This window comes from Dunckerocampus dactyliophorus, chromosome 5, assembly GCF_027744805.1.
Source record: "Dunckerocampus dactyliophorus isolate RoL2022-P2 chromosome 5, RoL_Ddac_1.1, whole genome shotgun sequence".
Taxonomy (NCBI): Eukaryota; Metazoa; Chordata; class Actinopteri; order Syngnathiformes; family Syngnathidae; genus Dunckerocampus; species Dunckerocampus dactyliophorus.
Window position 1 is genome coordinate 495,639 of NC_072823.1, and position 18,900 is coordinate 514,538.

General features: G+C 42.3%; 1 protein-coding gene across 3 annotated transcripts in view; it reads left to right on the forward strand.

Moving 5' to 3' along the window:
* Positions 1-18,900, forward strand: part of LOC129181311 (calcium-independent phospholipase A2-gamma-like) — a 29,212-nt gene that overhangs the window by 318 nt on the left and 9,994 nt on the right. For 2 of the 3 annotated variants that reach the window (XM_054776360.1, XM_054776359.1), the window contains exons 2-8: positions 36-1,178; positions 4,380-4,529; positions 5,745-5,896; positions 11,440-11,534; positions 12,041-12,212; positions 13,977-14,034; positions 14,171-14,365. In XM_054776360.1, the coding sequence (XP_054632335.1) occupies positions 93-1,178; positions 4,380-4,529; positions 5,745-5,896; positions 11,440-11,534; positions 12,041-12,212; positions 13,977-14,034; positions 14,171-14,365 (1,908 nt within the window). In that variant the 5' untranslated portion in view covers positions 36-92. The remainder of the gene's footprint in view (positions 1-35; positions 1,179-4,379; positions 4,530-5,744; positions 5,897-11,439; positions 11,535-12,040; positions 12,213-13,976; positions 14,035-14,170; positions 14,366-18,900) is intronic. The other variant, XM_054776361.1, reaches the window with a different exon arrangement.

The window sequence follows — 18,900 nt, forward strand, 5'->3', positions numbered from 1 at the left end:
CCTCCCCCACCCCATTTTCTGTTGACCATCTCCAGGTTCATGGACAGGAGTGTAGAGCTATAGTTCCTTTGGATGGAATGAACTCTTAAAGGATGAGTCACAAATGGTGTCCCTGGGTTAAACTAAACAGAACGTTTCATTCATGCAAATCAGCATGCTCCCCATTTCCCTTCTCAGGTACCTTCCACCGCTCAATCAATGTGCAACATCCTCATTGCGGCAAGACTGTCTCCCTCAACCAGGAGCACATCTTCCACTCACGGGGGGTCCGAGCTCGAAAGGCATGGCTCTGCAGGGTTTACCAACTTAGACAGAAGCCGGGGCTCCACACCAGCGGCTTGTTTTTGAACACCTCGGCACCGCGTTGGTCTGCAGGCCTCAGCCAACACATGTCACGAGTGAGAAATACGCTGGACACAGTTTCTAAAGCTGTGATGCAAACGGACCTTCTCTCCAAGATCGTCAGACTCAAACCCCACAAGGCTGGGCCAAGTGTGGTGCCGACTGCGGAAAAAACACACAGTCCTGTTTCTGCCGCCCCCAAGCATGCAGCTAGCACTCCTTCTAGTCCAACATCTGCAGCTACTTTGGAGGCCACTTCCACTGCCTTCTCTTCGCAGCCTCACAACGCCGCACAAGCCACTGCCACTGTAGAGGTGCAGGAAGTGAAGGAGAAAAAGCTGAGGCGTGTCGCTCCGGCTGTCGGAGCAGAGGAGCCTAAACAATCATCTAATGAGAAAGCGCTTTTCCACCCCAGCAACTTTTCAGTCAACCTGGATGAAACCTACAACTACTTGGCCCATCACATTAATTCCTACTTCGGTACAAAAACTGTGGAGAAGAAAGACCATGTCGATAAATCTGCCGCATCTCCACATCAACAATCAAATGACCTCTTGCGTAATAAACCACCTCCTCCTCCTGCTGCTCCCACATCCCCCAAGAAAGGTTTGGGCCACTACCTGTCCTATTCCGCTCCCACCGTGCAAGCTTTTGTGGGCAACTACATCGCCCCCTTGGTGCCAAAGTTCAGGACGGGGGAGTCCAAAAGTGCGACAGATGAAGCCAACAAGCTTGGGGATGAAGCGGCAGTGAAGCAGGTGGAGGTCGGCATCAGTAAAGAGCACAAGGCGGCGACAGAGGAGAAGGCCAAGAAACTTCTGCTCCAAAGGGAAAAGGTGGGTCAGCAAAAATGTGGAAATCAAACTGCTTTCCATTGCTACGAAGCACCTGCTGTATATAAATATAGAAACATACAGTATGTTAGGGCTGCATGATAATTCTAATGATAAAAGATGCACAGTATCTTTTTTTTCAAACCAATACAAGTTACTTTCTGCTTCTAAAGACCGATACGGTACTGAGAATGGATAACTCTTTTAGACATACCTTTTTACATTTAGAGGTAAGGACTCACCTTTTTTTATTTTTATCAGATTTATCAGTATGATGTCATAATTCCCTCATATTGGCCTGATAATTACCCCCTTCCCTCCCAAAATGTATATACTATATATATGTGTATATATACAGTATGTGTGTGTGTATATATATATATATATATATATGTGTATATACAGTGTGTGTGTGTGTGTGTGTGTGTATATATATATATATATACATATACAGACCGTTTCCAAAAAATTAGAATATCATGGAAAAGTTGTTTAATTTCCATAATTCCATTCAAAAAGTAAAACTTCCATAGATTATAGATTCAGGGCCCACAATTTAAACGATTTCAAGTGTTTATTTGTTTATTTTTACGTAATTTGGGCTTCCAGCTCATAAAACCCACGAAAACAGGAATTCAAAAAATTAGAATACTGTGAAGAAATCACCATTTACTTCTCAGTTTTTGCAGGAAAAAAAAGAAAGAAGTTAGGATCACATCAAATCAATCAAAATATGGTACTTTCAAAACGATATGTCAATCTTCAATACTTGGTTGGGAATCCCTTTGCCTTAATCACTGCCTCGATGCCACGTGGCATTGAAGCAATCAGCCTGTGGCATTGCCTGGGAGTTATGGAAGCCCAGATTTCCTTGATGCTTGCTGTCAGCTCTTTGTTGTTGGGTCTGGTGCCCCTCATTTTCTTCTTGAGAATACCCCATAGATTCTCAATGGGGTTTAGGTCCGGTGAGTTGGCTGGCCAGTCAAGCACTGTGATGGCATGGGCATCAAACCAGGTTTTGGTGCTTCTGGCGGTATGGGCAGGGGCCAGGTCCTGCTGGAAGATGAAATCTGCATCTCCATACAGATCCTCAGCAGAAGGAATCATGAAGTCCTCTAAAACATTCTGGTAGACTGTTACGGTGACCTTGGATTTAAGAAAGCAGAGCTTACCAACACCTGCACCGGACATTGCACCCCAAATCATGACGGACTGTGGATATTCCACACTGGACCTCAGGCAGCTTGGGTTCTGTTCCTCACCCGTCTTCCTCCAAACCCTTGGACCTTGATTCCCAAATGAAAGGCACACTTTACTTTCATCGGAAAAGAGGACCTTGGACCACGGGCCAACAGTCCAGTCCTTCTTCTCCTTGGCCCAGTGGAGACGCTTCCTACGTTGGCTCAGGTTCAGAAGTGGCTTGACCCGAGGAACCTGACAGTTGTAGCCCATCTCCCGGATGCGTCTGAATGTGCTGGTTTTTGAAGCTGTGACTCCCGCCTCATTCCACTCTTTCTGGATCTCTGCCAGATTCTTGAATCTTCCCTGTTTGATAATCCGCTGAAGCCCACGGTCATCTCTTTTGCTGGTGCATCTTCTCCTGCCACATTTTGCCCTTCCTCTAGACTTTCCATTGATATGCTTGGACACAGCACTCTGAACAACCAGCCTCCTTAGCTATGAACTTTTGTGGCTTTTCAATGATGGTCTTCTGGCCAGTTGTCATGTCTGCAGTCTTCCCCATATTGAACCCAACTGAGACAATTGAACCAAACTGAAGCAATTTAATGACACCTGGGGAAGCCTGTGTAGGTGATTTGAGTTTAGTAGATGATTAGTGTGTGACACTCAGTTTAAAACATTCATGCCCGGCAAAATTTGGGCTGATTTCTTCACAATATTCTAATTTTTTGAATTCCTGTTTTTGTGGGTTTAATGAGCTGGAAGCCCAAATTATGTAAAAATAAACAAATAAATACTTGAAATCGTTGAAATTGTGGGCCCTGAATCTATAATCTATGAAAGTTTAACTTTTTGAATTTAATTATGGAAATTAAACAACTTTTCCATGACATTCTAATTTTTTGGAAAGGGTCTGTGTATATATGTGTGTGTGTGTGTGTGTGTGTGTGTGTGTGTGTGTGTATGTGTGTATATATATATATATATATATATATATATATATATATATATATATATATATATATATATACATACACATACAGTATGTATGTGTATGTATATATAGTGTGTATATATAAGTAGCAGGATCCCAAGTGAGCGCACATTGTTCACGTGTGTGTTCAGCCCTGCATGCATTCTAGGAATTTATGTATTTTTAGACGGGCTTCTCTATATGGCCAAGCCTTTATGGTGTGGTGACTTGAACACAATCCGCACCCCATTGATGTCGTCACCGCGCCTCATATCTCCTCACGTTGTATCACACACTTTGTCAGGCATTTGAAGCAGAAACAAAAAGATGACGACAAAGTTGAAAATCACAAAGGGCATCAAATGTTGGAATTATGGTAAATTTCTGTCTGATGTGGCATCTCTGAAGCTGCATAGAAAGTGCTGGTTCTGATTAGACTGTATATATCTTCATTTAATATATATAAATATATATATATATATATATTTGTAAAAATGACCTTCCCTGAATAAAATGTACAATGTAGAGTAATCTATATTGTATTTTATTCAATTATACATAATGGTGAAATGTAATATTGCAAATAAATATTCTTGAATACTGTGGTAAAAAACATTTGTACAGAAAAAAGCCTCCCCTAATCAAATCTTTTCTTGAAAGGAGTTGGAGAAAAATTAGATGACTCTGTTGTTTGTTCTATTGTATTAATCTCATCAATCTATATTGTATTAATTATTACACATACAATGCCGTCATTTAATATATATATACTATTACTTTGGGACGATTTGCTTGTGTGTTCCCTATCAGGAGCCATTTGTTTTTGATGAAGTTGTCTGAGGGACAAATTAAATTCACTCAAAAAAAGTAGAATCAAGCAATAGTTTAATAGAATGTATGATGAGCATTTGTGGGTTCAATGTTTTTCATCATTTTCAAACCTCTAACCTCTGGTTTTATTTGTCCCAGAGCCGTAGGTTCCTGCACTAAAGCCACCATGAGTGTTATTACTTCCGTATGTGTCTTATTGTTGATTTTCTGCTGTCCAGATCATTGCCAGGGTGAGCGTGGACAATCGAACCCGTGCTCTGGTGCAAGCACTCCACAGGGCCACGGACGTGAGGGTCTTCATCAGCAGAGTGGAGGACCTCAGCTACCATCTCCTGGAGTTTCCTGAGACTTGTGGGGTTGCTGTCAAGGTGAGTTATCTCCTTGCCACCCTACTTTCTCTACCTGACTTGCTGCTGGCAAACTGTATGTGGACATGGAGCACTTTGGTCTTCTGGGCCAGCATGCATGCACGGCCTTTATTTCTGTCACAATCTTAACAGTCAGAACCTAACGTAGTTCCACTTTTGCCAAAGGAAGCAAAGGTACTAATCCCCTGTGACGTACAGACACTAAAACCTGTTGACTTCCACATCGAGAAGTGGCTGGCACTGTCACCTGCACTTCTTGTCGTGTTTGAATGTACTATACGCTCTATAACACAACAGTTTGAATGTACTATACGTACTATAACAACAGTTTGAATGTACTATACGCTCTATAACACAACAGTTTGAATGTACTATATGCTCTATAACAACAGTTTGGATGTACTATACGTACTATAACAACAGTTTGAATGTACTATACGCTCTATAACACAACAGTTTGACTGTACTATAGGTTCTATAACAACAGTTTGAATGTCCTATACGCTCTATAACACAACAGTTTAAATGTACTATACGCCCTATAACAACAGTTTGACTGTACTATACGTTCTATAACAACAGTTTGAATGTACGATACGCCCTATAACACAACAGTTTGAATGTACTATATGCCCTATAACAACAGTTGAATGTACTACACGTTCTATAACAACAGTTTGAATGTACTATACGCTCTATAACAACAGTTTGAATGTACTATACGTCTATAACACAACAGTTTGAATGTACTATACGCCCTATAACAACAGTTTGAATGTACTATATGCTCTATAACACAACAGTTTGACTGTACTATACGTTCTAAAACACAACAGTTTGAATGTACTATACGCTCTATAACACAACAGTTTGAATGTACTATATGCTCTATAACACAACAGTTTGACTGTACTATACGTTCTAAAACACAACAGTTTGAATGTACTATACGCTCTATAACACAACAGTTTGAATGTACTATACGCCCTATAACACAACAGTTTGAATGTACTATACGTTCTATAACAACAGTTTGAATGTACTATACGCCCTATAACACAACAGTTTGTATGTACTATACGCCCTATAACACAAGAGCAGGTATGCTTTGTGACTGACTGTTACCTTATATGAATAATATGAAGGGTTCTACTTGCATGTGTCTTCCACATTGGCTAGAAAACAGCAGACTGAATGTGTTCCTGTGTTCCTCAGGAGAAAGTAATCCCCTGCCTGCTGCGTCTCCAACAAGCAAGCGACCCCAGGCTGAGGGAAGCAGTGAGAGAAGCGCTTGCTCTGGTGGGCTACCATAAGCCAGTTAAAGGCCGAGGCATACGGATCCTGTCCATCGATGGAGGAGGTTTACGGTACACATTTCAGGATCCTAATACTTCCTTTCAGGAGATGGGATTTTGGCGCAACTTCCTGAAACAGGATATCTACCCCGAATGCTCTCATGCATTAGTTACCTCAGGCGTGTCCAAAACTTGCAGCACATAACTCATAAACCTAAACAAGAAAAACAGGACAAAAATGCAAAATTTAAAAGAAAAAGCTGAAATGTTGATACGAATAGCACATACACACAAAATATATCTATTTAGCATTTTTACACAATGTATACTGTATGTACAGTAATCCCTCGTTTATAGCGGTTAATTGGTTCCAGACCCGACCGCCATAAGTGAATTTTTGCAAAGTTGGGTTCAATATTAATAATCAGAATATTTTATAGTTCGAATTAGAATAGTTAGAGAATAAAATACAGTCAAACTTGTCTATAGCGGCCACTAGAGGGAGTCTGCAAAAGTGGCCGCTATAGACAGTTTGAATGTTGACCAGAAAAGGAAAAAAAAGGGAAAAAATAATAATAATGTTGACCAGTAGAGGGCACTGCGGACTGCGGATAAAAGTTGTACAGCACTACTAGGCTTGTTATTATCATGGTTCATGGTTTTAATCCTGAACATGCATGAGTCAAACAGTAGCACATCACATAGTACAATTCACAATTTTGCATGTCCAAAAAGGAGTAGGAAGATCAAAGCTTATTTAATCCTACCCCTCATCAGTTTCACATCAGTTGCAATACATTCATTCACCTCTTGTTCTTCCAAGTGTACTTTGTAGGTGTACATGACAATGGAGTGCAATCGTAGCCAAGGTTTTTACTTACTAAAAGGAAGCTAGAGGCTTAATAATAACTGATAGAATATATCCACGACCCACAGAACAAAGCTGTGCTAGTAATGTCTTACGCTTGTTTTTAATATTTTACTTTTTATACGGCAGAGTGTTATTACAGCTTTAGTTCATCAGGAAGTGACGGGAAGTGACGGTGGGCGTCCCGAGCAGGAGAGCTAGGCTCAGTGCTAGCTGTGAGTTTGGAGAGAGTTGGGAAGTGTGTTTATGTTGGCGTGGATGTAAAGTCCTGCAGTGTTCTCCGCTGTTAATAAAGCCATTAAAGTGCATCGGCGACGTGAGTCTCTCCTTCCCCACAACAAGCGGCATTACAGTATTGACCAGTGCACACCAGGAAATAAACGGTGTCATTTCTTACAGGCATTGGCTGGACAGCTATGTAGTGGGGCTTGTTTAACCTTTGCCTTGTGGGCAAGCAGGAAGGAGAGACGATGCTGAGAGATGTGTGTGTGTTCTGAGCTGCTGTCTGGTGGCCGCGTTCAATAAATAAAGTTGGCAGAAGCAACAGGAGAAGTTTCCTTCTTTGCTTCGGAGCTGAATAACACTGACAAGTTAACAGACTAGTAGCGAAAGGAAAAGAAGACGGCTTTGTTTGTGTCGAATACAGAATGAAGACTTTGATGGATTTGTGGATGAGGATTGATGAAAAAGGGCCGCACGGTGGTCCAGTGGTTAGCACTCTCTCCGGATACTCCGGCTTCCTCCCACATTCCAAAAACATGCAAGTGAGGTTAATTGGAGACTCTAAATGGTCCATAGGTATGAATGTGAGTGTGAATGGTTGTTTGTCTATATGTGCCCTGCGATTGGCTGGCGACCAGTCCAGGGTGTACCCCGCCTGTCGCCTGTCGAAGTCAGCTGGGATAGGCTCCAGCATGCCCCCGCGACCCTAATGAGGATGAAGCGGTATAGAAAATGGATGGATGGATTGATGAAAAATAATTGAAGTATTTTAGAATGTAATCACGTTAAGTACAACCGAACTCAGTTTTGCTTCCGCTGCCGCATGCATGTGTTACGAACGGCCAAGGCCGTGATACAGGAATCCAAAATGCAGAGTCGACTACGTGAAACAGAAAAGGTCTTTAATACAAAAATGGATAACAAAAAGGTACAAAAACAACACAAGAAACAAAGTACAACAAAAATACCTCCGGACCTAGTCGCGGGAAGTAGTAACAAAAAACACTGCTAGCAAGGAGAGCTGAGCAGGGAAAAATACAGACAAGTAACAAAAAGAGCTGCTAACAAAAACTAGCAGAAGTACCAAAAATACAGCTACTGCTGAGAACATCAAGCAGGTAGGTACTTACAAGAGAGCCGAGTGTGGGTCAGAAAGCCAAAACACAATGCACAAGAACAAGCTGGAAGGCGCTGAACAGGGTGTAGCAAAGGGACAATCTGGCACTGAACCTAGCATTGCACACAGCTTAAATAGCACTCCTTAATAAGGCACAGGTGAGGATGATCAGCTCATCAGGAGTGTCAGGGATGTGCTGCAAGGGAAGACAGAGAGATGGCAGTACCGAAGCACACAATCCTGACAGCATGCTAGCGTATGTTTGTTTTTTTATTGTAGCGTCGCTGGGAGCACGTCCTGTTCCCAGCCTACTTTGCGGTAATGTTTTGGTGCAAATGCTCTTAAAGTTACATGTTTGACCAGGAAATAGCAAGCTCAAAAGAAGACGGCTTTTTCATGTGGAACAACTGACAGTTTGTGTGGATCTTGTGAATGATTGTGACTGAGCTAGGACTCTAATTAAAGTCTACACACGACGGCTTCATTGATTGAAAAACCAAACTTTTTTGTGCATGAAGCTTCTACTTGAGTTGGTAATTTGGCTGCTATATGCAGTCAGATATTGACCAAGGGAGACAAAATGGGTGGCCGCTGGCCGCGTTAGACAGGTGACTGCTGTACACATGGTCTATAAAATGTAAATTTGCTGCTGGGGATTTTTCAGTGGCTGCTATAGGCAGGTGGCTGTTCTATAAAGGTGGCCGCTAAGACAGGTTTGACTTACTTATGACTTTTTAAATAAAATTTTTGCCAATATTAGAGCCCTCTAAAAAGGCCTGTCAAGATAATTGATAAAACGATTAGTTGAACGATAGAAAAAAAACAAGGTAGATCATTTTGATGCCTGTGTTTCCTGGTCTTGCTGCAGCACACAGGCTGGATGACAAGAGTTTCACTCTGCTTGTGTCTGAGCGCATTGGTTGTTTAGCCAAATGAAGGGAAAGAGTGAGCCTCCTGTCAGCTATTCAGCATCTTTGTCACAGCATGTGGAGGCGGGGGCTAGCTGCGTAGTGATTGAATACACTAAGCGACACACTAGCTAGCAGTTAGCAAGCAAACGCTAATGTGAATGAAAGCACAAAAGCGATAGTTTGTAAGCCGAATGCCACAGTTGCAGTGTGGATGTGCTGTGGGGCAATCATGCCGGCGGTTGGCGCTTGCTGGGGCATTTGATCGGCAAAGTGAATGTATAGCGCTGGGCCGCGATACCCAGGGTATGTGAAATGGTGACGCCCGGTGATTCATAAGTGCTACAGTAGGCATCTTCTGTGCTGCACTTGAGTACCATCTAGTGGCTCAAATGTGCCATGACACAGTGATCATTGAATGATGAACTTAATGATAATATAGTCTAAAAAAAGGTTGAAATTATTGATCATCGTTGATAATTTATAGCACAATTATCGACCAGCAAAATTTGTTATTGTGCAGGCCTACCTCTAGACATGAACCAACACTCCTATTGGTCACATTTACATCCTATTACCCAATATAGTACACATCACCAGTGGCAAATAAAACTTGTGCTTGTATGTGTTTCACTAAGTATCTTCCAGACATGTGGACAGGAAGTGACGTTGGGGGTTCATTTTAGTTTTAGCTGGAGTACAGCCACAACAGTAGCCCGTTTTGTTATTATGATGATGACTATTTTTATTATTATGTTATTGATTTGCCCGTTGTGAGATAAATATTGATAAAATAATAAAAGCTTGTCGTAGGTGATCAGGCGTGGCACGTGTTACAAGTGACACCTACTTCATCAAAGTCTTCTGTTGCCTTAAAGTCTTTTTGTTTTTACTTCTTTTAGAACATTTTAATGCCAATTTAATGTTTGCTTAAATATGCTTTTTAAAAAAAACTGATAAAAGTATGTAGTCAACCACAAAAGAGCAATCATTTATTAATTAATACATTTTTGAAAAAGAGAGCGATGTTTGAACCGTGATGGTGCTATATACTACAGATGCACTATATATATATATTTTTATTTTTATTTTTATTTTTTTCTCAAACCGATACTTATAACTTTCTGCTTCTCAAGACCGATAAACTTTTTTTTTTTTTCTACTTTTTCAAAATGTAGATGTAAGTGTAGTTGGTGCACACCTGGAGGTAAGAAGGACTGCAACAAATGAGGATTTGTTGACTTGTCCTAATGAAATATGATCACTACTATCAGGAGAACCAGAGTATAGAGGGGAAGGAGCCACCTGCTGTGGCCCAGCAAGGTGCACTGTATTCGGGCACACTCTCTGAGCAGCTGCTGTGACGCCAGGGAGGTCTCTGGAAAACCTTTTGCGCTGTTCAAACATTTCAGATGGCTGAAAAGGTTTTTTGTGTGCCCCATGGGTTTTTTTGTTCTCCCCTCATCACGCAGCATTTGGTACTACTACTAGCTCGCGAAATGTCTTAATAAGAGAGCTCGGGGGAAGTTAGGACAGGCCGTTAAGGTCACAGGCAGGTTAGAGAAGGTGCGCTTGATTTGCTTAACCGCGCAGTACGGGTAATCCGGCCTCATTGGAGCATTTCTTTGATATGATTGGTTAACAGAGCTATTTCTAATGTTATCGTATTTATCGGTATGATGTCATAGTTCATAAATAATAATAATGCCATAAGTTTGGGACGGTAATCTGAAGCAGGTAATAATTGTACAGAGGCTGTTATTTCCAAAATATGTATGAAAACTCATCATTAATAACAACTTAATCTTTGAACTTTAATAATGATTTGGAGTGCATGAGAAAGTGGAGAGGAAAACCTAGCTCTGTTTGAACACAAGTTTCATTGATGAACAAGTATCTTGCACAACACAGCAGCAAAGGAACTGATATAGCGGTCAGGACCAAACAGCCCTGTAGCAGCATTTGCACGTGCATTCAGAGCTAGATAAAGCAGCTGGATGCTGACTGCTTGTGATACTTTAGATCAGGGGTCACCAACGTGGTGCCCGCGGGCCCCCACGACCACATGAGGTGCCCGCAATCCTGCTTTTCATTCAGGTTTTCAGTTAATAATGAAAGAACAGTAGAAAGAAATGCATTCTGAAATACAAAATGTGAGTTGTGGACACCAGCATTTTGTTCATGTTCTGGTAAAACAAGCATATTCGCTTTGTTTGGGTTTAAAATAAGATCTGAAAATAAATTTTAAAAAAAATGAGTAGCTCTTGGCCATTTTCATTTTGTAAAAGTAGCTCTCACAAGGAAAAACGTTGGTGACCCCTGCTTTAGATGCAGCTACCAGCTGTTGATGGTTTGTGACCCAGGGATGCGTAGAGACTGCGGTGGTTATTTGCAGTTGTAGTCCACTCCACACACCCGGCAGCTGTAATGAAGTAGAGTTGTTAAATGGCGCATTTGCGTTGTACTTGTTTATAATTTATGTCCTCTTCTGTACTTTCAGGGGACTTCTTGCCCTTCAGACGTTGCACAAATTGGAAACCCTGAGTGGCAAGCCCATTTACAAACTGTTTGATTATATTTGTGGTGTCAGCACAGGTGAGTTGTTTTCCGGTGCCACGGTGTTGTGTGTGCATGTATGTTCCAGCACGGCCATGGCTTGCAGCACTTAGCACATCTTCACCATGTTAGGACCGCGCAGATCAGCACACATTCTCCCTTAAGTCAAAATGCTTGGCTGAGGAGCAGGTTTTTGCACTCTGTAAATGACCACCAGGGAGTGCTCCATGCTCAGCTCTGTTGCCAGATGCAGCATTGTTGCATGACTCAGTTTATCCACCAGATTGGCCTTTAATCACCAACATGATGTTGTTGTGTTTATTCCTCGCAGGTCCCTCAGATCTTAATGTTCCCATTTAGGGAAAATTATTTCAGGATTATGCAATCCATCTGGGCCACATCTGCTCACGTTTTCATCACCCGCGTTCCCCCACTCATGCTATTCGTACACTATTCACTTTAGTTATCAACAGGCTTGTTCAGCGCTCCCGACGGGGTTGCGCACTTGCTGCTCATAGATTTCTCTTTTCATGTCCACATTGCAGGTGCTATCCTGGGGTTCATGCTGGGCGTCTTCCAGATGCCGACCGACCAGTGCGACAACCTGTACCGCAAGCTGGGCCCGGACGTTTTCAAGCAAAATGTGATCGTTGGCACGGTGAAGATGGGGTGGAGCCACGCTTTCTACGACAGCGAAGCCTGGGAGAGCATCCTCAAGTCAGTGCCCCTCGTGATGTTGAGGCAGTAGGGCAGGGCCCGTCAACTGGCGGCCCGCGTGCCAAATACGGCCTGTGAATGATATCAGAGCAGTTCAAAACTTACTAACATTTTGGTAGCAGATTTGCGGAAGGTCCTCAAAGGAAAAGCCCACCTTTTTTTGGAATGTTGCCCACAATCCTTATGTGAGACATGAACACATGTTCTCTTTTCTGTGCCTTTTAAAGATATAAGAACAGATAAAAAGAGCCAGCCCATTACTGCACGTATGGTACATACACTAAGTCCCCAACTTACGAACATCCGACTAGCGAACATTCACGGATACGAACACAAGCCGACTGGTCTATATTTTATTTTATTTTGCCTTGTAGTCGCTCAATCAGTATTTATACTGCTACTGTACATGCTTGACCAGTAGAGGGCACTGTGACACTGCTAATGGGACCAACAGAGAGGCAGACGGTGGGGAGAGAGTGTAAAGGAGAAATGGAAAGCTAAATTGTAGCTGTATGATACAATCCGGACAGAACGTGTGATTAAAGTTTATGAAGAGTTAATAGGCCTGCTTAATTCTACACCACCCACAGAACACTACCTCTTTTAGAAGAGTCTAACCAAAACCACCATATGTCCTTTTTTCAATAACCACACCACCAATGACGTATGCTCAACCACTCTTCAAAGGTAAATAACATTTATCATTACGTATTATTGTATCATTTTTATTATTGTTTTTTTCATTAATTATCCTGGTTTAATATTACTACTGCATCCAAACTCAGATTTACATACATACACATATATTGTATATGTATACACATACATGTAGTACCTATATCATAGGTAATATTACCTTTTGAATTTGACTTAAGAATGGTCCTCTGGAACCAATTGTGTTCGTAAGTTGGGGACTTAGTGTACTTATTCCTCCTCTAAAGTCGTCTGAAGAAGTCTCCAAAAAGCGCCATTTGCAAATAATGTGAGGTGCATGTAACTACGCTATAGCGACATTGTTATTATTATTATTATTATTAACATTGTTATGCCGATCTGCTGGTGTATTGACACATATTCATAACACACCTGCTAGCTGTTAGCCGGCTAGCGACAAGCTTCACCACACACTCGCCCGTAGTGTATCAGCGTCACGCTCACAATGCCTCAGACATGACCAAAAGGTAAGGCTGCATATTGTGGATTATTACTATTACTGTTACTTGGTGTGGGTGTTGGTTTCTGTGGCGTTGCTGTGTGAAATCAGTGTGCCGTTGGAGCTTTTTGGAGGTATTTTAATAGGAGGAATAGCTGTGTCCCATTACGTGCATTCATTAGCTGCCTCTTTTTACCTGTTTTTATATCTTTAGAAGGCACAGAAAAGAAAAAAATTGTGTGTTCATGTCTCACAAAAGGATTGCGGATGATGGGCAACATTCCAAAAAATTTTTCCTTGAAAAACATTTTTACCAGACTAGAAGGTTTGCAAAACCAACAGAGCTGTCCTGCCAACTGGTGGGTCGGGACCCAAAAGTGGGTCTTATTATTTGATATGTTCTTTTCTTTTTTTTTTACTTTACACACATGGTTATCGTGGTCTTCTTTTTGAAATAATATGCCACAAATACATTTCCTTCTTTCTTTTATGTATGTATTAATTTAATTGTTTTACTGTGATATACTCATAGGAAGGAATGATTTGTGATGCATATAACAACGGTATCAAATGTGACGTCCTCAGCATTGACTCTTTTTCTTCTTTCACAGAGAAAAAATGGGCTCACACCTCCTTGTGGAGACTTCGAGAAACCCGGAATGTCCGAAAGTGAGTTTAATCCAGGATACATACAAATAAAAATGGACATTTTGGTCTTACGTTGTATTAATTCCAAGATATGAACGTGCGTTAAAGATGCTGAACATGCTGCCTCACGCTAGGATATCATTTTATTGACACATAGGTGGCAGCAGTGAGCACCATCGTGAACAGGGGCACACCACTGAAGGCCTATGTGTTCAGGAACTACAACCTGCTGCCAGGGGTGCGCTCCCACTACCTGGGGGGCTGCCAGCACCAGCTCTGGCAGGCTATCCGTGCCACATCTGCGGCTCCAGGGTATTTCCAGGAATTCCCCTTGGGGAGTGACCTCCACCAGGTAGGCACTCCTACCTTGCAGGATGTGAAGAGACCAGTAATGCTAAAGCAGTCCAAAGCGCTGCCGGGACCAATTTGCAGCCTGCAGCTGCATTTGTATTGGCTCACGGCACATTTGAAAAATATCATTTATAAAGAAAACTTATATTAAAAAATTTAGATATATATAATACTATATATATATATATAATATACTGTATATAGAATGATATTTTACAAGAATAAAGTCAAAATATTCAGGAAAAATATATACAGTAATACCTCGCATAACATAAACCTCCTTTTACATAAATTCCACTGAACATAAAGAATTTATGTAAAGTTTTTGCTTTGTATTACAGAAGAAATTCAATATAACATAAAGCGCCAAGTCAATGCAAGTCTTTTTTTTTTTTTTCAATCAACTTTATTAATGCCTCAAGTCGGTGCAAGTTCAGACTAACACTTGGTGACGCCTTCTGACGCATCACGCTCACCGCTGCTGATTATCGGGGCACCGCCTACGCTCTCATCTCATTGGCTGAGTTATCCAGCACGTACGTGAGTTTGTGTGAGAGACAGGCTTCTTTCTTCAACCTACTTCCACTTCGTAGTCGCCCTGAAACTAACTTAAACAATTAAGTTAAGTTACAAATAAAAATTTTGCACACAGCATTATCGTGTAGTGTGGGTGTGCGTTTGTCTGTGGGACCAGATGACTCTTAGATTCTTGGAGTCGCGTTTCGACTCAGGCTAGTCCTCCTCCTCCTTCCTGCCTCCACTTGCTCCAGATTAGGCTATTTACATGTATTTTACGCTTCGTATAACATAAACTCCCTATAACATAAAGGTTCTCGGAACGGATTATTTACGTTGTAGGGGCGTCTACTGTATTGTGTTAGAAAATGCATGGATGGACGGCGCTGCAATGCTGCCTCTGTCCACCAGAGGGAGCTAGAGGGAGGCTGACAGCATTGCAATTAATGCATCGTGGGCTTTGAAAGAGTTGTTTATTTTTCTTTTCAATTCCTGTTCCTACATGTTTGTATACTTCTTAGGTGCACCTTTTGAGTTTGGTGTTCTTCGTGACAGGACACTGTGAGTCAGACTGTTATGTTATTATACTGATATATACGGACCTCCTGCACCGTTCAACGAGTAAACAGGCTCGTTGTGAGTGCACTGGTAGCTCCTGATTGGCTCCTGCCCAGCTACCGCTTCCTCGCTGACCCATGAGTGCCACGGTATTTAAGCAGGTAGTAGTAGTTCTGAAGTAAAGGAGCTGTCAGCAGATTATAATTTAGCCATAGATTAGCCGCACGTCTGTATAAGATGCAGTGTTCAAAGCAGCATCTTATACACCGGAAATGACATGACATATTTACATGTGTTGCTTTTCAAAATACCAAAAGTGGCAAAGATGCATCACTACAGTATGTGGTCCTCACTGGGGAAATGTCAGGACACCCCTGTGCTAAAGCTTGTGTTAGAGTCATGCGTTTATTAAAAACAGACGGAACAGAAGCACTTTGCATGACACGCAGTAGGCAGGGAGTGGCTGTTTCCTGCCTCTCATTGTTTGTTTTCTTTTGCCAGAGGAGATGCACTTAAATCCATCCTTGCTGAGCAAGCTATGCATTATCCGTCATAACAAAACCCCAGCGCTGCCATATGAGTGATCAATACCTAATGCTGCCTTTTTACTCTCTGAGTAAGTGCTTAGTCAGAGTGAGACGTCTGAGCAAATGCACCTGTGTTTCATGGTGTCACCATCTCCTTGGTTTGACATTCAGAGTGCAGATGTTGTGTGCACACATGAAGGCATGTGTGTGTGTGCGTGTGTGTGCGCGCGCATCAAAAGCAGTATCTGGTGGCAGCACGCTCCCTCCCCTTAATTGGAAGCCATATTCATGGTGCCAGTGGATGGGGAAAGAGAATGAAAGAGACTGGCTGATGATAAGACTACCTGCGTTGGGGGAGATTTCCCCCCGCCTGTCGTCTTGCAGACGCATAAATTAGCCAAACACTGCACTTCCCTCATCTCTCTCTCACACACACACACACACATACACACACACACGTTTGAGTGCTTCACCCGCCTCACTGGGACGATAAGACAAACAGTGTCATTATGAAAGGTCTCCTTCACACTTTGTTGGTTTGGCAGGAGATTTATTTAACATACTGGACTTAACACACTACACCACTTTGTGTCTTTTGTGTGTGAGCTTCTGGCCCCCAAAACATGTCCTCATATCCCCAAGGAAATGCTATCATATGCTACTTCACCAAATCCATAGTTGGAATGACAGTAATTAAGGCGTACATTAAAGCAGAAGATCCTCTATATGACTAGAAGGTGGGCTGTTTTTGAAGACCTGCTACAAAAAAACAAGTCAAAGATCCTCTATTTGACGGGAGTGGACTATAGTTCTTCAGGACCAACTGCAAAAGCAGCACAAGTCAAAAATTATATGACAGGCAGGCCTGCTATTATTAAGGATCCAGTCCAAAAACATCAGACTAAGATCCTCTATATAACAGGTAGGTATGCTGTTTTTCTGGCCCCACTGCAAAAATGGTAGTCAAGATCTTCTACATGACAGGAGAGTTCCACAGTTTTTAAAGACCAACTGGAAAAAAATGCTAGTCAAAGATCCTCTATATGACAGCAGTGGACTGTAGTTTTTAAGGAGCAGCGGAGAGCCTCTCTATTGTTTTTGAGGACCTACTATAAAAACATGAGTCAAAGATCCTCTATATGACAGGATGGTATGCTGTCTTTGAGGACCTACTACAAAAACATGAGTCAAAGATCCTCTATATGACAGGAAGGTATGCTGTCTTTGAGGACCTACTACAAAAACATGAGTCAAAGATCCTCTATATGACAGGAAGGTATGCTGTCTTTGAGGACCTACTACAAAAACATGAGTCAAAGATCCTCTATATGACAGGAAGGTATGCTGTCTTTGAGGACCTACTACAAAAGCATGAGTCAAAGATCCTCTATATGACAGGAAGGTATGCTGTCTTTGAGGACCTACTACAAAAACATGAGTCAAAGATCCTCTATATGACAGGAAGGTATGCTGTCTTTGAGGACCTACTACAAAAGCATGAGTCAAAGATCCTCTATACGACAGGAAGGTATGCTGTTTTTGAAGACCTACTACAAAAACGTTAGTCAAAGATCCTCTATATGCCAGGAGTGGAGTGGAGTGTAGTTTAGAAGGACCTACTGCAAACAGCACTAGTCAGAGATCCTCTATATGACAGCAGCTCTCTGCTGTTTGCAGCCTGTGCTACCAAGCCAACCTGAACTCACCGTGTGTGCAGTAGACTATCAATGCCCCCAGGTGGAACTTTCTTCACTGACCACCCTGTCTTGTCAGACAACCCAAAAGGACATCAAGTCATCTTTCATGGAGTGACGTGGCCGAAACGTCTCCGTGATGTCAGCATTCCCGTGTGACAGAGAGTCATCTCACTCTTTCCCGCCCACGCGCTTTTCCACTCAATTCAGGACCCAAACAATCCCCCCTTTTGTTTGCTCCGTGGGCCAATGCATGCCCGAATGTCCCAAGAAAGTTCACATTGTTTGTTGACATCTCTGCAGACCATGTGAGGGACGTACATGTCAATATTCGAGATCCACCATGTCTTTTTTTCAAACAGATACTGATAACCTTCTGCTTCTCAAGACCGATATACAATATATTTACTTTTTTAATTTAGATGCATCTACTTTTTTAATTCAGATGTAAGTGTAGTTTGTTGATTAGTCCTAATGAAATATGATGACATCACTACTATCAGGAGAACCAGAGTATAGAGGGGGAGGAGCCACCTGCTGTGGCCCAGCAAGGTGCACTGTATTCAGGCACACGCTCCGAGCTGCCGGTGTGACACCAGAGGTCTCTGGCAAACCTTTTGCACTTTCCAAACATTTCAGGTGGCTGATGAGGTTTTTTATAAGGTTTTTTTGCGCCCTCATCACGGAGCATCTGCTACAACGAGCACGCAAAATGTAAGGTGAATGTTGGTTTCCAAGTGAGCTCAGGGAAACCATTTGTTTTTATCTGCTCCTCACCCGGCAAAGACGTCTTTGTGAGGTAGAACAAGGGGATGAAGGGTATGAGGAAGAGGAGGAAGGGTACGCATGTTCCACATGAAAGCGCCCTCAATCATCCCTTTGCCAAAGGACGCAGGCGTGGATGACTTCAGACCTTTGACAGTGCGTGGAACAACGAGAAGGGGCCTTGTTGCCGTGGTGTTCTGGAGGCCATGGGGCGGAATGGGCGACGTGGTTCTGTGCCCACCTTAGCCATCCTTTTTAAACGGGAGGCATTGGATGGTTGGCCCACCACCGCGCTCAGCGAGCCCTTTACTGAGAATTTGACAGTGCTAGAGAGAACAATAGTGCCTGCATTTTCAGTCAATACAGGCTGTACACTGACTACTCTTAAGTTATGTCCAAGAGTTAGTTTTCCTAGGCAGTGGTCATGATGTGCTTTGCAATTTCACAGTACGTGTTGGAATTCATGGTTCCCCTCA